At 36.2% G+C, this 25,000-nt stretch overlaps 2 protein-coding genes across 4 annotated transcripts in view; both read right to left on the bottom strand.

The window, feature by feature from the left end:
• Window positions 1–19,610, bottom strand: part of gng12a (guanine nucleotide binding protein (G protein), gamma 12a) — a 144,186-nt gene extending 124,576 nt beyond the window's left edge. Inside the window, exon 1 of one of the 3 annotated variants that reach the window (XM_061919848.1) lies at window positions 19,587–19,610. The gene's annotated coding sequence lies outside the window, so the exon portion shown is untranslated. Of the gene's footprint in view, window positions 1–8,777; window positions 9,200–19,586 lie in introns of those variants that run through there. The other 2 variants (XM_061919849.1, XM_061919847.1) reach the window with 2 other exon arrangements.
• Window positions 19,611–23,599: 3,989 nt separating this feature from the next.
• wls (Wnt ligand secretion mediator) overlaps window positions 23,600–25,000 on the bottom strand; it is an 81,594-nt gene continuing 80,193 nt past the window's right edge. The window contains exon 12 of the mRNA XM_061919850.1: window positions 23,600–24,292. Within this exon, the coding sequence (XP_061775834.1) occupies window positions 24,183–24,292 (110 nt within the window). The 3' untranslated portion in view covers window positions 23,600–24,182. The remainder of the gene's footprint in view (window positions 24,293–25,000) is intronic.

Raw genomic sequence — 25,000 nt, forward strand, 5'->3', positions numbered from 1 at the left:
TACTCGGCTGCAGAAGAAGTGACAACAAGCAGCAAGAGTGAGCAGCGATTGTTTATTTTTTCCTCTCGCTTGCACTTTTAACATGGAGGATTACATATCTAAAATAAAACAGTTTTCTAAACTAGACTTTCATTAGAAGCAGGAGGTAAAAAAAGAAGATCTCCATCGAGACAGAGAGACTTTTAAAACTGAAGAAAGATAAGGAAGACTTCTATAAACAAGTTATCCATGCTTTTGATCAGAAGGAGCTGCGCATGGACTTCATTTATAAGTAAAGGTAAGACCATAATAACATTTTTTTTTATGAAATGTGCTTTTCATAATGGTATCCTTACATCACACACAAATTTATAAGCGCAGGCCTAAATGTACCGCATGCCTTTGGTAAACGCCGGAGTGAGAAGGGGTTTTAAATTAATTAGCGCCCCGGCGGCAATTCAAGGAAATACGGTAGGTCCTGACGTAGAGCAACTCAAACACAACGTTGAAACAACATGCTTTTTGACAACATTTAATCAATGTTGGGTTCTGACATTGATTTAACATTGAATTTTGCTCATTTCCCAACCGATATTCTACAACACAAACACAACGTTGAAACAACATGCTTTTTGACAACGATTAATCAATGTTGGATTCTGACGTTGATTTCACCATTGAAATTAGTTTTTTTCCCAACCAATATTCAACAACACAAATACAACATTAAAACAACATGCTGTTTGATGACGTGTATTCAATGTCAGGTTGTGACGTTAATTTTACCGTTGAAATGTGGTAATTTCCCGACCAACATACTACAACACAAATACAACATTGAAATAACATGCTTTTTGACAATGATTAATCATTGTTGGGTTCTGATGTTGATTTTACCGTCGAAATTGGGTAATTTCCTAACCAATATTCTATAACACAAACACAACGTTGAAACAACATGCTTTTTGACAACGGATAATCAAAGTTGGGTTCTCATGTTGATTTTACCGTCAAAATTTGGTAATTTCCCGACCAATATTCTACAACACAAACACAACGTTGAAACAACATGCTGTTTGATGACCTGTATTCAATGTCAGGTTGTGACGTTGATTTTACCGTTGAAATGTGGTAATTTCCCGACCAAAATTCAACAAAACCAATACAACATTGAAACAACATGCTTTTTGACAACGATTAATCAATGTTGGGTTCTGATGTTGATTTTACCGTCGAAATTTGGTAATTTTCCGACCAATAGTCTACAACACAAACACAACGTTGAAACAACATGCTTTTTGACAACGAATAATCAATGTTGGATTCTGACGTTGATTTCACCATTGAAATTAGTTTTTTTCCCAACCAATATTCAACAACACAAATACAACATTAAAACAACATGCTGTTTGACGACGTGTATTCACTGTCTGGTTGTGACGTTGATTTTACCGTTGAAATGTGGTCATTTCCCGACCAAAATTCTACAAAACCAATACAACATTGAAACAACATTCTTTTTGACAACGATTAATCAATGTTGGGTTACGATGTTGATTTTACCGTCGAAATTTGGCAATTTCCTGACCAATATTCTACAACACAAACACAACGTTGAAACAACATGCTTTTTGACAACGATTAATCAATGTTGGGTTCTGATGTTGATTTTACCGTCGAAATTTGGTAATTTCCCGACCAATATTCTACAACACAAACACAACATTAAAACAACATGCTGTTTGATGACGTGTATTCAATGTCAGGTTGTGACATTGATTTTACCGTTGAAATTTGGTCATTTCCCGACCAAAATTCTATAAAACCAATACAACATTGAAACAACATGCTTTTTGACAACGATTAATCAATGTTGGGTTCTGATGTTGATTTTACCGTCGAAATTTGGTAATTTCCCGACCAATATTCTACAACACAAACACAACGTTGAAACAACATGCTTTTTGACGACGATTAATCAATGTTGGATTCTGACGTTGATTTCACCATTGAAATTATTTTTTTTTCCAACCAATATTCTACATCACAAATACAACATTGAAATAACATGCTGTTTGACGACGTGTATTCACTGTCAGGTTGTGACGTTGATTTTACTGTTGAAATGTGGTCATTTCCCGACCAAAATTCTACAAAACCAATACAACATTGAAACAACATGCTTTTTGACAACGATTAATCAATGTTGGGTTCTGATGTTGATTTTACCGTCGAAATTTGGTAATTTCCCGACCAATATTCTACAACACAAACACAACGTTGAAACAACATGCTTTTTGACGACGATTAATCAATGTTGGATTCTGACGTTGATTTCACCATTGAAATTATTTTTTTTCCCAACCAATATTCTACATCACAAATACAACATTGAAATAACATGCTGTTTGACGACGTGTATTCACTGTCAGGTTGTGACGTTGATTTTACTGTTGAAATGTGGTCATTTCCCGACCAAAATTCTACAAAACCAATACAACATTGAAACAACATGCTTTTTGACAACGATTAATCAAAGTTGGGTTCTGATGTTGATTTTACCGTCAAAATTTAGTAATTTCCCGACCAATATTCTACAAAACAAACACAACGTTGAAACAACATGCTTTTTGACAACGAATAATCAATGTTGGATTCTGACGTTGATTTCACCATTGAAATTAGTTTTTTTCCCAACCAATATTCAACAACACAAATACAACATTAAAACAACATGCTGTTTGATGACGTGTATTCAATGTCAGGTTGTGACGTTGATTCTACCGTTGAAATGTGGTAATTTCCCGACCAAAATTCTACAAAATCAATACAACATTGAAACAACATGCTTTTTGACAACGATTAATCAATGTTGGGTTCTCATGTTGATTTTACCGTCGAAATTTGGTAATTTCCCGACCAATATTCTACAACACAAATACAATGTTGAAACAACATGCTTTTTGACAACGATTAATCAATGTTGGGTTCTGATGTTGATTTTACCGTCGAAATTTGGTAATTTCCCGACCAATAGTCTACAACACAAACAACGTTGAAACAACATGCTTTTTGACAACGATTAATCAATGTTGGGTTCTGATGTTGATTTTACCGTCAAAATTTGGTAATTTCCCGACCAATATTCTACAAAACCAATACAACATTGAAACAACATGCTTTTTGACAACGATTAATCAATGTTGGGTTCTCATGTTGATTTTACCGTCGAAATTTGGTAATTTCCCGACCAATATTCTACAACACAAACACAACGTTGAAACAACATGCTTTTTGACAACGATTAATCATTGTTGGGTTCTGATGTTGATTTTACCGTTGAAATTTGGTAATTTCCCGACCAATATTCTACAACACAAACAACGTTGAAACAACATGCTTTTTGACCACGAATAATCAATGTTGGATTCTGACGTTGATTTCAACATTAAAATTAGTTTTTTTCCCAACCAATATTCAACAACACAAATACAACATTAAAACAACATGCTGTTTGATGACGTGTATTTAATGTCAGGTTGTGACGTTGATTTTACCGTTGAAATGTGGTAATTTCCCGACCAAAATTCTACAACACAAACACAACGTTGAAACAACATGCTTTTTGACAACGATTAATCAATGTTGGATTCTGACGTTGATTTCACCATTGAAATTAGTTTTTTTCCCAACCAATATTCAACAACACAAATACAACATTAAAACAACATGCTGTTTGATAACGTGTATTCAATGTCAGGTTGTGACGTTTATTTTACCGTTGAAATGTGGTCATTTCCCGACCACAATTCTACAAAACCAATACAACATTGAAACAACATGCTGTTTGACGACGTGTATTCAATGTCAGGTTGTGACGTTGATTTTCCCGTTGAAATGTGGTCATTTCCCGACCAAAATTCTACAAAACCAATACAACATTGAAACAACATGCTTTTTGACAACGATTAATCAATGTTGGGTTCTGATGTTGATTTTACCGTCAAAATTTGGTAATTTCCCGACCAATATTCTACAACACAAACAACGTTGAAACAACATGCTTTTTGACAACGATTAATCAATGTTGGATTCCGACGTTGATTTTACCGTTGAAATGTTGTCATTTCCCGACCAAAATTCTACAAAACCAATACAACATTGAAACAACATGCTTTTTGACAACGATTAATCAATGTTGGGTTCTCATGTTGATTTTACCGTTGAAATTTGGTAATTTCCCGACCAATATTCTACAACACAAACACAACGTTGAAACAACATGCTTTTTGACAACAATTAATCAATGTTGGGTTCTCATGTTGATTTTACCGTCGAAATTTGGTAATTTCCCAACCAACATTCTACAACACAAACACAACGTTGAAACAACATGCTTTTTGACAACGATTAATCAATGTTGGGTTCTGCGGGCATTACACTGCAAGCTTTTCCCACTCTTTCTTGTCTCTATTTCTCACAGAAAAATAAACAAGCGCATCTTCTTACATACGTGCAACGTCCCACGCCCTCCCCGAGCAGACAGCTAGCTACATGGGTAACATTAGCTGTGATGCTAACGCTGCGTTGCGAGTGGTAATACGAGAGAGAGAAGGTGCGAATCTGGTCACAAATGAAGGAAGAATTCATTCCCAAGACAAACAGCAGGGGGTCCATCGTCTGGCGGTGGTTTGACTCCAAGCGGGAATATGTTGAACAATTATGCGGCAAAAGCCTTGCTACAAAAAGTAGCAGCAGTGCTAATTTGTAGCGTCGTTTGAAAAGTCACCTGCTAGAGAATGAAGAGTTCTTGAAACTCCGCATGTCAACATCTCCGTTCGGTGCCAAACCAACAAAATGCAGAGGCAACCATTTCTGTTGCGATCCGCTACTTGGATCACCACATATTATTGTTTATACTTTATATACCCTCTTACTTCCTGTTTAGTCAGTCACCATGGTTGCTCATTGATCCCACCTGCTAATCACGGTTTCTGCACACCTGTCACTTTTGATCACTTCCCTATTTAAGCCCGCCCCTTTTCATTATTCTTTCTGGGTTCATAGTTTGCGCTCACGCAACTGTACGTCTGGATTTTTGATCATTTGCTTTTCACGCAACGAGTTACGCCTGCAATACTTTCATGTGTGTATATTCTCGCTAAGCTTTTCCCGCTAGCCAGTGTTCATTCCAGTTCTCATGCGGAATGTTTTGTTTTCTCTTTTGTGCCCACGGGTCGGTTTAGTTTGCATTTTGTATCACCTAGTTCTCATACTAGCGATTTTGGTTTCCTGTTGTTAGCTCCAGTGTTTTGTTTCTTAGATCCTTTTTGTAGAATAAATCTTTTCAAACTTACCTTTGCTGTGTTCAATTTTGACGCATCCTCGAGGGAATCGAACCCGGTACCACCATGCCACACAGGCGTAACAATTTCCACATCAACTCCGTATGAAAAAAATAGTCTACAACAGACGGAGATAACGTCCGCAGGAACCTACCACATAGAGAAGGACATACACTATTCGATTTCCTATTATGCAGCTCATTTTTGTTGACAATTATTGACATAAATTGTGTGACATCATGCACAAAAGTGCACTTTATTTGTTTTCAAATATTGTAGTGGCGTTCTGTACAAAATGGGCACTTTAATTTAGTTTTATTTTGATATGTCATCTTAGTGACATCATGCACAAAAGTGCACCTTATTTGTTTTCAAATATTGTAGTGGCGTTCTGTACAAAATGGGCACTTTAATTTAGTTTTATTTTGATATGTCATCTTAGTGACATCATGCACAAAAGTGCACTTTATTTGATTTCAAATATTGTAGTGGCGTTCTGAACAAAAAGTGCACTTTAATTTAGTTTTATTTTGATATGTCATCTTAGTGACATCATGCACAAAAGTGCACTTTATTTTTTTTTTCAAATATTGTAGTGGCGTTCTGAACAAAATGGGCACTTTGATTTAGTTTTATTTTGATACGTCATCTTAGTGACATCATGCACAAAAGTGCACTTTGTTTGTTTTCAAATATTGTAGTGGCGTTCTGTACAAAATGGGCACTTTAATTTAGTTTTATTTTGATATGTCATTTTAGTGACTTCATGCACAAAAGTGCACTTTATTTGTTTTAAAATATTGTAGTGGCGTTATGTACAAAATGGGCACTTTAATTTAGTTTTATTTTGATAGGTCATCTTAGTGACATCATGCACAAAAGTGCACTAATAGCTTGTTTTAAAATGTCTCTGACAATCTTGCACTTTCTGTTTTGGAAATGACATGAATGTTTGTACCACTGCTTAATAACTGTTTAATAAATACACTTTTGGTTGTGATTTCCCTCTCTGCATGAAAGTTTAAAATGAGCATATATTAATGCGATACGGACAAGAATGTTTTATTGTAGACACATAGAATCATCATTCTGCTGTGATTATATGGATCAAGTGTTCATTCAAGGCTAAGGCAAAATACCGAGAAATATATTAAATATCACGGTATTAAAAAAAGGCAATATCGCCCAGCCCTATGTCCAACAGACAACCGTAAATTGTCAAGTGTGGGGCAAAAGCGTCGCTACAAAAAGTAGCATTACTGCTAATAGGTAGCATCAGTTGAAAAGTCACCTGAAAGAGGATGAAGAGTGCTTGAAACTCCGCATGTCAACATCTCCGTTCGGTGCCACACCAACAAAACACCGAAGCAACCATTTCCATAAAGCAAAATATGGAGATATATATCGTGCATCGTGACGTGGCCTAAAAATATTGCGATATTAAAAAAAAAAGCCCGGCCCCACGTGACCGTACACCTACTTTGAGACAAGAGCTACGGTGATGCATGCTTGGTTATGGTTTGGAACGACTTTTTACTGTCAATATCGGCTGCCGAATTTGCATTTTTTAATGTTTTCCGCTGGTGGTGTGCCTCGAAAGGTTGAAAAACACTGCCCTATGGGGTACTGATCCTAGTCAGGTCTAAATGCCTCTACAAACCCTGTTTCCATATGAGTTGGGAAATTGTGTTAGATGTAAATATAAACGGAATACAATGATTTGCAAATCCTTTTCAACCCATATTCAGTTGAATATGCTACAAAGACAACATATTTGATGTTCAAACGGATAATTTAGAATTTGATGCCAGCAACACGTGACAAAGAAGTTGGGAAAGGTGGCAATAAATACTGATAAAGTTGAGGAATGCTCATCAAAAACTTATTTGGAACATCCCACAGGTGTGCAGGCTAATTGGGAACAGGTGGGTGCCATGATTGGGTATAAAAACAGCTTAGAAAAATTTGTTCAGTCTTTCACAAGAAAGGATGGGGCGAGGTACACCCCTTTGTCCACAACTGCAAGAGCAAATAGTCAAACAGTTTAAGAACAACGTTTCTCAAAGTGCAATTGCAAGAAATTTAGGGATTTCAACATCTACGGTCCATAATATCATCAAAAGGTTCAGAGAATCTGGAGAAATCACTCCACGTAAGCGGCATGGCCAGAAACCAACATTGAATGACCATGACCTTCGATCCCTCAGACGGCACTGTATCAAAAACCGATATCCATCTCTAAAGGATATCACCACATGGGCTCAGGAACACTTCAGAAAAACACTGTCACTAAATACAGTTGGTCGCTACATCTGTATGTGCAAGTTAAAGCTCTAAAATGCAAAGCGAAAGCCATTTATCAACAACATCCAGAAAAGCCGCAGGCTCCTCTGGGCCCGAGATAATTAAAGATAGACTGTTGCAAAGTGGAAAAGTGTTCTGTGGTCTGAGGAGTCCACATTTCAAATTGTTTTTGGAAATATTCGACATCGTGTCATCCGGACCAAAGGGGAAGCGAACCATCCAGACTGTTATCGACGCAAAGTTGAAAAGCAAGCATCTGTGATGGTATGAGGGTGCCTTAGTGCCCAAGGCATGGGTAACTTACACATCTGTGAAGGCACCATTAATGCTGAAAGGTACATACAGGTTTTGGAACAACATATGCTGCCATCTTTTTCATGGACGCCCCTGCTTATTTCAGCAAGACAATGCCAATCCATCTTCAGCACGTGTTACAACAGCGTGGCTTCGTAAAAAAAAAAGAGTGCGGGTACTTTCCTGGCCTGCCTACAGTCCAGACCTGTCTCCTATGGAAAATGTGTGGCGCATTATGAAGCGTAAAATACGACAGCGGAGACCCCGGACTGTTGAACGACTGAAGCTCTACATAAAACAAGAATGGGAAAGAATTCCACTTTCTAAGCTTCAACAATTAGTTTCCTCAGTTCCCAAACGTTTATTGAGTGTTGTTAAAAGAAATGGTGATGTAACACAGTGGTGAACATGCCCTTTCCCAACTACTTTGGCATGTGTTGCAGCCATGAAATTCTAAGTTATTTATAATTTATGAGTTTGAACATCAAATATGTTGTCTTTGTGCCACATTCAACTGAATATGGGTTGAAAAGGATTTGCAAATCATTGTATTCAGTTTATATTTACATCAAACACCATTTCCCAACTCATATGGAAACGGGGTTAGTACATATGTGCCACTTTCCACCATGACACCAAGTTTGACGCTGAAGGTAAAAGGAAAAAAAAAGGTGCATGTAGGAAAAATGTGCCATGCACAAACAGAGAGGGAGGCCTTGCAGGCAAGAATCGGGGCCCAGTCTTCGGAGTCTCCATCACTCACCTGTTGAATGCGTCGTTAAAAGTCGCTATTTGCGCCCCAGAAACCTTGCATAGGAGACGCCGATAAAGGGCGAAGAGGAAACGTGTTCTTACCTGGCTGCCTTCCTTCCTTCTTTCTTTCTTTGATGCGCTGGAGGAGAGCTGTCCCTCGGCGGCAATGTCACCACCACGCCAACAATGTCACCACGACGCCAACAATGTCACCAAAACAGCAACAATGTTGTCAACAGCAGCAGCGGCGGCGCGACTCGGCATCAGACACACACTCCACTTCCAAACAGATGTGGTTCGATCCCCGCTGCCACTTTTCGCTGACGTTTGGTGTTAATATTTAACTTTTTTTTTCTTTTCTTTTTTTTCCGGGGTCGTTATAAGCAAAGAAGTGCGCGTTTCCGTCTATTTTTCCTTTTTTTTTTTCTTCCTCCGGCAGTGCGCTTCGAGTCGACAACACCCGAATGTTGACGGGCGGAGAGAGGCGGGCCGAAGCTACACTCCCGCCGACGTCCGCCAGCCGCGGCTGATTTCCTGGTTGGATTTTCAAAATAAGACAGCGGATGCGTTATATTTATAATTCACTCAACAGTTAAGGAACTTTCAACAACAAAGAAAGAAAACAAAAGCAGATACAGATAGAGTATTAAATATTAATAAATAATAAAATATATATTAAAAAGCTTTCCGGGTTGGATTGTCAAAATAAGACACCGGATGCATTACATTTGTAAATCACTCAACAGTCAAGGCACTTTCAACAAGGAAAGAAAACAAAAGCAAATGCAGACAGAGTACTAAATATCAATAAATAGTAACAATACAAAATATATTAAAAGGTGTACCCCGCCTTCCGCCCGATTGTAGCTGAGATAGGCGCCAGCGCCCCCCGCGACCCCGAAAGGGAATAAGCGGTAGTAAATGGATGGATGGATGGAAGCTTCCTGGTTAGATTTTTTCAAAATAAGACAGCGGATGTTCCCCAAATCAAACTTGTTTACTTTTGTATGTTTTATTTATTGAACAACAAACATACATTTATAATTCACTCAACAGTCAAGGCACTTTCAACAACAAGGAAAGAAAACAAAAGCATATACAGATAGAGTATTAAATATTCATAATTAATAAAATATATATCAAAAAGCTTCCTTGTTGGATTTTCAAAATAAGACACCTGATGCCTTATATTTGTATTTCACTCAACAGTCATGGCACTTTAAAAAACAAGGAAAGAAAACAAAAACAAAAGCAAATACAGATAGAGTACATAATATGCATAAATAATAAAATATATATTAAAAAGCTTCCTGGTTGGATTTTCAAAATAAGACAGCGGATGCGTTATATTTATAATTCACTCAACAGTTAAGGCACTTTCAACAACAAGGAAAGAAAACAAAAGCAAATACAGATTGAGTATTAAATATTCATAAATAATAAAATATATATTAAAAAGCTTCCTGGTTGGATTTTCAAAATAAGACACCGGATGCATTACATTTATAAATCACTCAACAGTCAAGGCACTTTCAACAAGGAAAGAAAACAAAAGCAAATACAGATAGAGTATTAAATATTAATAAATAGTAATAATAAAAAATGTATATCAAAAAGCTTCCTGGTTGGATTTTCAAAATAAGATAGCGGATGTTCCCGAACACAAATGTTTTTCTTTTTTATAGAACAAAAAAAAATGTATAATTCACTCAACAGTCAAGGCACTTTCAACAACAAGGAAAGAACAAATACAGATAGAGTACTAAATATTAATAAATAATAAAAAATATATAAAAAATCTTCCGATTGGATTTTCAAAATAAGACAGCTGATGGGTTATATTTCTAATTCACTCAACAGTCAAGGCACTTTAAACAACAAAGATAGAAAACAAAAGCAAATACAGATTGAGTATTAAATATTCATAAATAATAAAATATATATTAAAAAGCTTCCTGGTTGGATTTTCAAAGTAAGACACCGGATGCATTACATTTGTAATTCACTCAACAGTCAAGGCACTTTCAACAAGGAAGGAAAACAGAAGCATTAAATATTAAGTATTAAATATTAATAAATAGTAATAATAAAAAATATATATTAAAAAGCTTCCTGGTTGGATTTTCAAAATAAGACAGTGGATGTTCCCAAACACAACCTTTTTTAAAAAAATTTATATAGAACAAAAAAACATACATTTATAATTCATTCAACAGTCAAGGCACTAAGAAAACAAAAGCAAATACAAATAGAGTATTAAATATTTATAAATAATAAAATATATATTAAAAAGCTTCCTGGTTGGATTTTCAAAGTAAGACAGCGGATGCATTACGTTTGTAATTCACTCAACAGTCAAGGCACTTTCAACAACAAGGAAATAAAACAAAAGCAAATACAGATAGAGTATTAAATATTAATAAATAATAAAATATATAATAAAAAAGTTCCTGGTTAGATTTTCAAAATAAGACACGGGATGCATTACTTTGTAAATCACTCAACAGTCAAGGCACTTTCAACAAGAAGGAAAGAAAACAAAAACAAATACAGATAGAGTATTAAATATTAATATATAGTAATAATACAAAATATATTAAAAAGCTTCCTGGTTAGATTTTTTCAAAATAAGACAGCGGATGCTCCCCAACTCAAACTTGTTTACTTTTGTATGTTTTCTTTATTGAACAACAAACATACATTTATATTTCACTCAACAGTCAAGACACTTTAAAAAACAAGGAAAGAAAACAAAAGCATATACAGATAGAGTATTAAATATTCATAATTAATAAAATATATATCAAAAAGCTTCCTGGTTGGATTTTAAAAATAAGACACCTGATGCCTTATATTTGTATTTCACTCAACAGTCAAGGCACTTTCAACAACAATGAAAGAAAACAAAAGCAAATGCAGATAGAGTACATAATATGCATAAATAATAAAATATATATTAAAAAGCTTCCTGGTTGGATTTTCAAAATAAGACATCGGATGCGTTATATTTATAATTCACTCAACAGTCAAGGCACTTTCAACAAGGAAAGAAAACAAAAGCAAATACAGATAGATTGCTAAATATTCATAAATAATAAAATATTTATTAAAAAGCTTCCTGGTTGGATTTTCAAAATAAGACAGCGGATGAGTTATATTTATAATTTACTCAAAGGTCAAGGCACTTTCAACAACAAGGAAAGAAAACAAAATCAAATACAGATAGAGTACTAAATATTCATAAATAATTAAATATATATTAAAAAGCTCCCTGGTTGGAATTTCAAAATAAGACACCTGATGCATTAAGTTTGTAATTCACTCAACAGTCACGGCACTTTCAACAAGTAAAGAAAAAAAAAAAGCAAATACAGATAGAGTACTACATATCCATAAATAATAAAATATATATTAAAAAGCCTCCTGGTTGGATTTTCAAAGTAAGACACCGGATGCATTGCATTTGTAATTCACTCAACGGTCAAGGCACTTTCAACAACAAGGAAAGAAAACAAAAGCAAATACAGAGTATTCAATATTAATAAATAGTAATGATAAAAAATATATATTAAAAAGCTTCCTGGTTGGATTTTCAAAATAAGACAGCAGATGTTCCCAAACACAAACTTTTTTATTTTTTGTATATTTCATTTATTGAACAACAAACATACATTTATAATTCACTCAACAGTCAAGGCACTTTCAACAACAAGGAAAGGAAACAAAAGCAAATACAGATAGAGTACTAAATATTAATGACTAATTTAATATATATTAAAAAGCTTCCTGGATGGATTTTCAAAATAAGACAGCTGATGGGTTATATTTTTAATTCACTCAACATTCAAGGCACTTTCAACAACAAAGATAGAAAACAAAAGCAAATGCAGATAGAGTATTAAATATTAATGAATAATAATAAAAAATATCATTAAAAAGTTTCTGGTTGGATTTTCAAAATAAGACAGCGGATGTACCCAAACTTGAACTTTTTCACTTGTTTATATTTTATTTATTGACAGAAAAAACATACATTTATAAATCACTCAACAGTCAAGGCACTTTCAACAACAAGGAAATAAAACAAAAGCAAATGCAGATAGAGTATTAAATATCAATAAATAGTAATAATAAAAATATATAATTAAAACGCTTCCTGGTTGGATTTTCAAAATAAGACAACATCTGTTCCCCAACTCAATTTTTTTTACATTTTATTTATTGACAACAAAACATACATTTATAATTAACTCAACAGTCAAGGCACTTTCAACAACAAGGAAAGAAAACAAAAGCAAATACAGATAGAGTATTAAATAGGAAAAAATATATTAAAAAAGCTTCATGGTTGGATTTTCAAAATAAGACAGCGGATGTTCCCCAACTCGAACTTGTTTACTTTTTTATGTTTTATTTATTGAACAACAAACATACATCCATGAATCACTCAACAGTCAAGGCACTTTCAACAACAAGGAAAGAAAAAAAAGAAGCAAATACAGAGTATTCAATATTAATAAATAGTAATAATAAAAAATATATATTAAAAAGCTTCCTGGTTGGATTTTCAAAATAAGACAGCGGATGCTCCCAAACACAAACTTTTTTTATTTTTTTAAATATTTTTTTTTATTAAACAACAAACATACATTTATATTTCACTCAACAGTCAAGGAAAGGAAAAATAAACAAATACAGATAGAGTATAAATATTAATAAATAATAATAAAAAATATATATTAAAAAGGTTCCTGGTTGGATTTTCAAAATAAGACAGCAGATGTTCCCCAACTCAAACTTTTAAAAATATATTTTATTTATTGAACAACAAACATACATTTATAAATCACTCAACAGTCAAGGCACTTTCAACAACAAGGAAAGGAAAAAAGCAAATACAGATAGAGTATTAAATATTAATAAAAAGTAATAATACAAAATATATATTAAAAAGCTCCCTGGTTGGATTTTCAAAATAAGACTTCGGATGTTACCAAACTTTAACTTCTTATTTTTTATTTGTATTAAACAACAAACATACATTTGTAATTCACTCAACAGTCAAGGCATTTTCCACAAGAAAAAAACTAAAGCAAATACAGATGGAGTATTAAATATTGATAAATAATGATAAAAACTATATTAAAATAAAATGTATTATATAATAATAAATTAATTTAAAAAAATGATAAAAAGAAGACAAAAACAGCTACCTAAATCACTTTGAATTTTTTTCTATAGGTTTTGTAACAGCTACTTCCCTCAGGCCGAAAGACTCTTGAACGCATCAAAACAATCCCCTCGATTCCCCCCCCAAAAACGGATTAACTCACTGGAATATAGAGACAATACAACATAAACCCATAATCCTGGATGCATATGCAAAAGTGCAATATATTCATCTGTACAGTAATCTATTTATTTATATCTGCACCTTATTGCTCTTTTATCCTGCGCTACAACGAGATAATGCAACAAAATGTCCTTCTTATCTGTACTGTAAAGTTCAAATTTGAATGACAATAAAAGGAAGTCTAAGTCAAAGTCTAAGTCTAAATATTAATAAATCATAATAATAAAAATATATATATTTAAAAAAAAAACATATATATATAAATATATAAATTAATAATGTCCCGGGAGATTTTCGGGAGAGGCGTAGCAATTCGGGAGTCTCAGGGGAAAATTCGAGGGTTGGCAAGTATGAAAAAAAAAATGTGCCTTGGCTCAAAAAAAAGGTTGAAAAACACTGAAAACACAGACGATATAAAACAATGTACACATATTTAAAAAACACTGTGTTGAATAAAAGAATATAGACTAGGGATTCGCCTCGGTCCACACTCCATTTCAGTAGGTGGCGGTAATGCACACCACAAGGTTGCTTGTCAACCGCCATAAAAACAAAAGAAGAAAAACAATAACAAACAGTTCTCTTTCTTCTTTCTTTCTTAGCTTATTTCGAACGTGAGCACATTTACAACACAATAAATCAGACAATTTCACATCACTTCACATCACATTATGTCCGAAAAGGAGTAGGAAGAAGCAAATCTTATTCAATCCTATCCCTTTCCCACGTCAGAGCGCCCACAAATATATACATTCATCCACTGATCCTTTTTACAGCAAAATAGTAAAATGACATCCGTGAATGAGTAATACAACAGTTCTGTAATATGTAATTAACTAATCCAGTCATTGCCAACATGCTGAGATGAAGAATATCTTATTTCCAATAAGGTTGAAAGTAGGACTGGGCGATATATCGATATATACGATATATCGCGGGTTTGTCTCTGTGCGATATAGAAAATGACTATATCGTAATATTGGAGTATACGTTCTCACGCAGTTGCTTTTAGCTGCGGGCGTTCTTACATACGTCACAAACTGTCACGTCATACGTCACATACATGCCCTCAAGGAGCATGGGCTACGTTAGCTGCTAACGTAGCCGTACGAAAGAACGAAGGTGCGGATCTGGTAACAAATGAAGGGAGATGTTACGCCGGTTCGGCATCGTGGTACCGGGTTTGATTCCCTCGAGGATGCGTCAAGTGAACACAGCAAAGGTAAGATATTAACAATTTATTTAAATAACAAAAAGAGCTATATAACAAAAATGCTGGAGCTAGTAGAATAAAACAAACAAAGGACACTAGCATAAAAGCTACGATATACAACAATGAGAAATAAACTGGCACGTAGGCACATAAAACAGTAAAACAAAAACTTCAGCATGAGAACTGGAATGAACAACGAATGGCTAGCGTGAAAAGCTTAGCGAGAATATACATACTTTAGAGTATTGCAGGCGTAACTCGTTGCATGAAAAGCAAACCGTGAACCCAGGCTGAACAAACAAAAGAGGACGGCTTATAAAGTGACGGTGATTATCTGTAGCAGGTGTGCGGGGCCGTGAGCAGCAGGTGAACTGATGAGTAACCATGGTAAATGACTAAACAGGAAGTATGAGGGTAGAACGACGGAGTGAATAAAAATGCAACAAACCATAATAAGGGAAGATCGGAGTACGGATCTTAACAGAAGACTTAATTCCCAATAAAAACAGCAGGGTTTCCATCGTCTGGCGGTGGTCTGGCTTCAAGTGGGAATATGTCGAACAGACAACCGTAATTTGTCAAGTGCGGGCGGCGGGAAGCGTTGCTATAAAAAGTAGCATTACTGCTAATATATAGCATCATTTGTAAAGTCACTCGCTAGAGAATGAAGAGAATTTCAGAACCTTAGTAACATACCACATAGTGAAGGACGAATACTATTTGATTTCCTATTATGCAGCTCATTTTTATTTGACACTTAAAATGTCTCTTGACAATCTTACAATTTATGTTTTGGAAATGACTTGAATGTTTGTGCCACTGCTTAATAACTTTAATAAATACACTTTTGTTCAATTGACTGCATGAAAGTTTAAAAGTAGCATATATTAATGCAGTATGAAGAAGAATGTATTAAAGGGGAACATTATCACAACTTCAAAAGGGTTAAAAACAATAAAAATCAGTTCCCAGTGGCTTGTTGTATTTTTTGAAGTTTTTTTAAAAATTTTACCGGTCCCGGAATATCCCTAAATAAAGCTTTAAAGTGCCTTATTTTCGCTATCTTCGAAACCACTGTCCATTTCCCTGTTACGTCATACAGTGCTGCCAATACAAACAACATGGCGGTTACCACAGCAAGATATAGCGACATTAGCTCGGATTCAGACTCGGATTTCAGCGGCTTAAGCGATTCAACAGATCACGCATGTATTGAAACAGATGGTTGGAGTATGGAGGCAGATAGCGAAAACGAAATTGAAGAAGAAATTGAAGCTATTGAGCGAAAAGCGATTGACGCTATTCGGCCATAGCGTAGGTGTACCTAATGAAGTGGCCCATAGCATGGCTGCCTTATTAGCATCGCCGGTAAAATGTGCGGACCAAACGATCAGGACATTCGCATCTTGTGACACTGGAACAACTTAAATACATCGATTGGTAAGTGTTTGTTTCGCATAAAATGTGGGTATCTAGTTTCAAATGTACATACAGCTAGCGTAAGTAGCATGTTAGCATCGATTAGCTGGCAGTCATGCTGCGACCAAATATATCTGATTAGCACATAAGTCAACAACATCAACAAAACTCACCTTTGTGATTTTGTTGACTTAATCGTTGCAAATGCATCTGCAGGTTATCCATACATCTCTGTGCCATGTCTGTCTTAGCATCGCCGGTAAAATGTGAAGACACCTTGGCAAATTAAATGGGGGTCTGGCGGCAGATTTCTTGCCAGTGGTGCAACTTGAATCCCTCCCTGTTAGTGTTGTTACACCCTCCGACAACACACCGACGAGGCATGATGTCTCCAAGGTTCCCAAAAAATTGTCGAAAAAACGGAAAATAACAGAGCCGAGACCAGGTGTTTGTAATGTGAAAATGAATATGGCGGGTGCGTTACCTCGGTGACGTCCCGTTCTGACGTCATCGCTAAAAGACCGATAAACAGAAAGGCGTTTAATTTGCCAAAATTCACCCATTTAGAGTTCGGAAATCGGTTAAAAAAATACATGGTCTTTTTTCTGCAACATCAAGGTATATATTGACGCTTGCATAGGTTTGGTGATAATGTTCCCCTTTAATGTAGACACATAGAATCATCATAATGCTGTGATTATATGCATCAAATGTTCATTCAAGGCCAAGGCAAAATATCGTAATATATATCGTATATCGCGATATTGCCTAAAAATATCGCGATATTAAAAAAAAAGGCCATATCGCCCAGCCCGAGTTGAAAGTGTTTCTCATAATTCTTCTTCTTTGTACTTTGTAAGCACTATTAATTTGAACAGCCTCTTAAAGTGGATCATATCAGTACAATGTTTAACTTCTTTACTTAATCCAGTCCATAATATAATTCCACATACTGATATGCTAAAGGTTTTAAGTGTTGTACGTGCATACAAATGTTTTAAATTAGATTGTCCTCTAAGGTTATATTCCTCCTCTTTAGTTGAGAAGAATTGTTGTACATTCTTTAGTAGCAGGTTATGATTTGCTTTGTACATCATTTTAGCTGTTTGCAATTTTACCAAATCATCGAGCTTTACTATTTTTGACTCAATAAATAAAGGGTTTGTATGTTCTCTATATCCAACATTATGTATTATTCTAACTCATGGGTGTCAAACTCTGGCCCGCGGGCCAAATCTGGCCCGTCGTGTAATTTAATTTGGCCCTTGAGGCAATATCAATCTAGCATTAGTGCTGGCCCGCCGGTGTTATACAGCGTCGGTGCCGCTGTAACACCGCATTCACCGCTAATACTCATACTTGCCAACCCTCCTAAGTTTCCCGGTAGACTCCCGAAGTTCAGTGCCCCTCCCGAAAATCTCCCGGGGCAACCATTCTCCCGAATTTCTACCGATTTCCACCTGGACAACTATATTGGGGGCGTGCATTTAAGGCACTGCCTTTAGTGTTTTCTACAACCTGTCGTCACGTCCGCTTTTCCTCCATACTAACAGCGTGTCACATAATATTTGTGGCTTTTAAACACACACACACACACGCACAAGTGAATGCAAGGCATACTCGGTCAACAGTCATACAGGTCACACCGAGGGTGGCCGTATAAACAACTTTAGCACTGTTACAAATATGCGCCACACTTTGAACCCACACCAAACAAAAATGACAAACACATTTCGGGTGAGCATCCGCACCGTAACACAACAGAACAAATACCCAGAATCCCTTGCAGCACTAACTCTTCCGGGAAACTTCCAGCAAACTGACCAATAATTAACGTTTTATTCATGCATTTTCTCTTGCTACTTCAAGGCTTGAATGTTTGGTCCATTCAATATTGTTATTTTATTTTCAAATGTATTATTAGCCTGTGGAAAAAAAATTATATTTACTTCAGAAGATTGCAAATAGAAAAAAAGGCATAACATTTTTATTTAAATTCTTTTTTGATATGCCATTGATATTTTTTAATTATTATTATTATTTAAAACTGGATTTTGTATGTCACTAAAGTTATATAAGCCTTGCTTGTTCAATGTTTGATGCAAAACTTGTTTGGGTCCCTATTAAAAGGTTAATTTGTTCAACCTTTCCGTTTGAAATTTTGGCCCACTCTGTATTTGAGTTTGACACCCCTGTTCTAACTGATCTTTTTTGTAACACAGTACACAGATGTAGCGCACATTTGTAGTTTTTTCCCCATATTTCTGCACAGTAACTCAGATAAGGTAACACTGGCAAGCAGTAGAGAATATAAAGGGATTTTTTTGCCCAGGACGTATTTTGCTTTATTCATTATTGAAATGTTTTTGGCCACCTTATGTTCTCCTGTGAGCCTGAAGGGGGCAGTGTTTAGCTAAACATTAATGTCTACAGTCCTACCTAAATATTAATATTCAGAGTCCTAACCTAACCTGTTATGTCAGCAGTTTTGTAAGCCCCCAATTTTGTTTCTCCTGAGACCTACTTTTACTTTTTAAATGGCAGAAAGCTACTCATTTTTGCGATATTTCGTATATTTAAACTGAAGTGACAGAAAGCGTTTTTACGTGGAGAAACACATTATCTACTGTTGAGTATTAAATATCGGTTTAGGTTAGGTTCATTTAGTATCTGTAAACCACAAGCAAACATTTATGTCATTTAACTAAACAACAATATATATATTAAGCCTCTAAATATGCTAAAAGTGAAGTATTAGAGACATTAGCAGCGGCAATGCCATCCTTAACAGGGAGATGTTAGCTCGTAGCATTCTGACAACACAGCACCAACAATATTAATAAAACACTAGTAAATACTACACAAACACGTTGACGTCTATTAATAAACTAAATAAGTCATTTATATAATTAATCAACATACTCACGTCGTCAAAGCACCGATTAAACGTGGAGGAGAAACAAGTTACCAAACGTTAACACGCCAAAAAGGAAGCGGAAGTGACGCTATCTAGAAAAGCTTCAAAATAAAGTATCCGGTACGTAGATGACATGGTGCAGTGGTTCTCAACCTTTTTTCAGTGATGTACCCCCTGTGAACATTTTTTTAAATTCAAGTACCCCCTAATCAGAGCAAATCATTTTTGGTTAAAAAAAAGAGATACAAAAGTAAAATACAGCACAATGTCATACGTTACTGATTTATTAAATTGTAAAACAGGGGTAGGGAACCTATGGCTCTAGAGCCAGATGTGGTTCTTTTGATGACTGCATCTGGCTCTCAGATAAATCTTAGCTGACATTGCTTAACACGATAATTATGAATAATTTCGCTGGTAAACAATGCTAAAAATAACGTGCAAAATATAAAACATTCTCATGCATTTAATGTTATCCATCCGTTTTCTACCGCACCTGTTCAAGAAGTCGCATTAATGGTAAGAAGTATTTTATGTCACGATGGAGGCGTCGCAGCTTGCTGCAAGGTCGTTCCCCCAGGAAGGCAGACGGACTACTCGGGACATGGCATTTAGGTAAAAACATGATTTAATTTTAACTAAAAAAATATACAAACAAAAATCGCTCACAGTGGAGGCACAACTTGGGCTAAGGAACAAAGCTAACGCATGAACAGACTATGAACATAAATCAAACAAAACTTACCTGGCATGGCATGAAGCACGAAACTATGGCAAGGCATGAAACAAGTCAGCACAGGGCGACTGACTGGCAAAGACGAGCTTAAATACTGCCTCTGATTAGTGCTCGGGAAGCAGGTGAGCGGGCATTTTGTCCACTAGAGACAGGTGGACAAAATGAGTAACCAAGGAAACCAGACAAGGGAGTGGGAAAAAAACAGGAACTTAAAGAGTCCAAAGGACAAACAGCACATGGCCAAACAAAAACATGATTAACAGACATGACATTTTATTTATTATTGGTTATCTTCAGAATAACAATGTTATTAAAAAGAATAAAAGACTTATTATACTCTAAAAATGTTGGTCTTACTTAAAAATGCACACATTTAGTTGTATTCAGTGTTAAAAAATATGATATGGCTCTCACGGAAATACATTTTGAAATATTTGGCTTTCATGGCTCTCTCAGCCAAAAAGGTTCCCGACCCCTGTTGTAAAACAATGCAAAAATATTGCTCATGTGTAGTGGTCTTTTTTGAACTATTTGGAAAAAAAAGATATAAAAATAACTAAAAACTTGTTGAAGAATAAACAAGGGATTCAATTATAAATAAAGATTTCTACACATAGAAGTAATCATCAACTTAAAGTGCCCTCTTTTTGGATTGTAATAGAGATCCATCTGGATTCATCAACATAATTCTAAACACTTATTCACAATAAAAATAAATCTTTAACATCAATATTTATGGAACATGTCCACGAAAATGAATATTGCATTGTCGCATTTCTTTTCACAGTTTATGAACTTACATTCATATTTTGTTGAAGTATTATTCAATAAATATATCCATCCATCCATCCATTTTTTACCGCTTATTCCCTTTTTTGGGGTCGCTGGCGCCTATCTCAGCTACAATCGGGCGGAAGGCGGTGTACGCCCTGGACAAGTCGCCACCTCATCACAGGGCCAACACAGATAGACAACATTCACACACTGAAATGTTGCTCTTTTGAGAATATTTTAAAAAAATCTCACATACCCCAGAACATTGTCAAAATGTTGGTATCCACAAATCGCATTTTTAAATTATTATTCCAGCTACTTGGAGAAAGTTAAAAAATTGTGTTTTATTTATGACTTTGTGCTTTTAGGAAGCAGATCTTCGTTCATACTAAAACATTGCCTTGATGCTATTTGGGGCGTCAGTATTTTGTCATGGAATATCCTTGAATTGCCGCCCGGGCGCTAATTCATTTAAAACCTCTTCTCACTCCTGCGCTTACCAAAGGCATGCGGTAAAAGTAAGTATGCGCTAATTTTTTAAAAACCTCTTCTCACCCCGGCACTTACCAAAGGCATGCAGTAAAAATGTGAGTGTGATGTAAGCTTGGACCTTAAATCCTACTGAATAGCTCTTAATCTTCTTCCCTTTATGCGATTTCAAATTACCGGTATTGAAATCCGCCTCCTCCATTTTGAAAATGATGACAGGGGAAGTGTCACTCGTGACGTCACGAGTTTGACCAGGCGGTAATACTAAGCAGGCGCATACTATATGAGCACAGGAAGTACAAAGAAAGTGGAAGAAAAAATGGCTATAGAATGAAAGAGGGGGGTGTTGTGATTAGCTATACACGAGAAGTATTATAGACTAATCTGGATAATAACTGGACGTAGAAAACTCTTGTTTCTTAGTTTAGCTTGGGAGCTCTTTATTTATTTTACCTCCTACTTCCGGTTAGTGAAGCACAATACATCCTGTTACAGCAGTAAGGACACGGACTTTCACAATAAATGTTTAAGCAGTAAACAGGAAAGGGGGTAGAATTTGAATAAGCTCTGCTTCTTCCTACTCCTTTTCGGACATGTAATGAGGAATTGGGTAAATGTGACGTACCACACTGTAACTCGGGGGTCAGCAACCCGCAGCTCTTTAGCACCGCCCTAGTGGCTCCCTGGGGCATTTTTAAAAAAGGATCAAAAATCGAAAAAAATGGGGGAGAAAATATGTATATATATATTTTTTTTTAGTATGTTTATTGTTTGAGAACAAATATGAAAGCTCACTCTTTAATATGCTTGTGCATATGCTTCACTGATGAGAGTATTTGGCAAAGATAATTTTTTTGTACTTATTTCGCGGTTCTTGAACTCACCATAGTGTGGACCGTGATGCAACAGTATGTCGTCTCATTCTGTCCACCAAACGTTTTATGCTGTGCGTGAATGCACAACGGTGTGCTTTGTTGACGTTTTTGACTTGTTGGGAGTGCTAATCGGGCATATTACTGCAAGCTAATCAATGCTAACATGCAATTTAGGCGAGCTGTGTGTACATATTGCATCATCGTGCCTCATTTGTAGGTATTTTTGAGCTCATTTAATATCCTTTACGTTTATCCTCTTTGTATACCATTTCGTTTTGCATGTCTCATGACACTATCTGTATGTAATATTGGTTGCATTTCAGATAGTGGGTTGTTCCAGACCACAGCAAATATTACCAGGCTTGCCAAAAGTTGTAATAAATCTATTAAAAGAAGACAGCCTGCCGTTTCCTTTAACTGGGACACACACATCTATACCTTTGGCAATTAAATGTCAGTAATTAATTCTGAGTAGCCTCTGATTTACTAATATTTTCTAATGTTGTAAAAATGCGTAGAATAAAAATTACACTGAAACATTTCTGTCAACAAAGATTTGCTTCAGCCTGAGACGCATATTCATTTTGATAGTAGGCGATTATAGCCTACTCGTCATGTGTTGCATTCGTTACCAAGCTTGCCAAAGATTGTAATAAATATATTAAAAGAAGACAGCTTTCCCTGTTAATTTTTGGCGGCTCCAGACAGATTTGTTTTTTGTATTTTTGGTCCAATTCTTTCAACGTTTTGGGTTGCCGATCCCTCCTATAATTGTATGCATGTTCCAAAAAACACAAAACCATATTTTTGATGAGCTACTCAAAGTTAAAGTACCAATGATTGTCTCACACACACACACACACACACACACACACACTAGGTGTGGCAAAATTATCCTCTGCATTTGACCCATCCCCCTTGATCACCCCCTGGGAGGTGAGGGGAGCAGTGAGCAGCAGCGGTGGCCACGCCCGGGAATAATTTTCGGTGATTCAACCCCCAATTTCAACCCTTCATGCTGAGTGCCAAGCAGGGAGGTAATGGGTCCCACTTTTATAGTCTTTGGTATGACTCGGACATGGTATGAAGTCACAGCTAGCTTTTATTTAGTTAGCTGACAAATATTTGAAACAAGTCTGCACCAAAAGTTAAGTAAAAGCATGTTTATTTAAATTAAAATAAAAAGCACAAACATGGCATTTAATAGACTACTGGCAACATTGAATACATTGTTCTGAAGTTTAAAAAAACACTATAAAAACACAAATAACGTGAATTTCTCAAATGAGCACTTTCCCCAGTTATGTAAAAACTACTAATGTGCGTCACATGATCTACGTTCTATGGAAGAAAATGGGTGTGTTGCTTCACCGAGAATGCAACAGGACATACAAATTGAACCGAGTAGCAATACTGCATCCAGGACCGATACGAAATCAAAGTCCATTCCCGTCACCAGCTCAGGACTTGGCAAACAGTTCGACTTCGGTGCAAACTGCCGCTTGTTGCAACTTGATGCGACTTTTCTCACCGATGATTTCCTCGACCGCCTTTGCCCATAAAAACGCTTTCAGGTATCCGACTTGGCGTCCAAGGAGTTGTGCAACGTTTACCGACAGTGTACACAAAAGCATGATGTGTAGGATGAAATGAACAGGCAGCAAGGATGAAGGGGAAGTGGGTGCACGAGTGGAACCCGTGGAAGGAAAGGGGGTCGTTGGAACGCTCGATCTATTCCTGGGCCTCTTTGCCCGTCATCTTGTAGATCTCAGTGGGACCGTCGACATGAGTGATGGTCGTGGTCAACTGGATGTCCTCCCCGCTGGACGCCCCGGCGTCTCCTGCACAAACGGACACTCGGCGTGAAGATATTGGCGGGACGAGGACGCCGACTCAGCAGAAATGAAGGAGTAAATCAACAGTGGTTGGAACATGGGAGACTGCGTGCTTGATGGACTTTTGGGAAAGCCTCCAAAAATGCATTTTGATAAATAACTCCAGAGACGCATGCTTTTCATGACTTCTAAACCAGGGCTAATAAACGGGCCCCCGAGTTCAAAACTTGGGAGACAAACATTTTTTGCGGAAAATTCCTAAAAGACGAGTGTTCCAGTTGTGTAGAAGAACTTGGAGCACTGGAAACACATTGGCAGACCGCCGTAAAAAACAAGAAATTTTAAATTTTTCTATGAAGGATAAAACACTGAATATTGACAACACATGAACGTCACACCCCCCCTCGATTGACATATTGTACATCAAGTGAAACGCAACAAAGATGCAACAAATGAACGCAAAGGGTACAAAATAAACCCACCTAAAATCTGATACATTTTGAATTCCCCCCAGGGGTCAATAAAGTACTTTCTATTGTAGTATATTCTATTGTATACATCACTAAGCTTTAGAACTTTGTTGTGAAAATCTTAGGGGTGTAACGGTACGTGTATTTGTATTGAACCATTTCCGTACGGGGGTTTCGGTTCGGTTCGGAGGTGTACCGAACGAGTACACATGCTGGCAGCGACCGGGCTAGGACAACATGTAAA

This window comes from Nerophis ophidion, linkage group LG14 (genome assembly GCF_033978795.1).
Source record: "Nerophis ophidion isolate RoL-2023_Sa linkage group LG14, RoL_Noph_v1.0, whole genome shotgun sequence".
Lineage (NCBI taxonomy): Eukaryota > Metazoa > Chordata > Actinopteri > Syngnathiformes > Syngnathidae > Nerophis > Nerophis ophidion.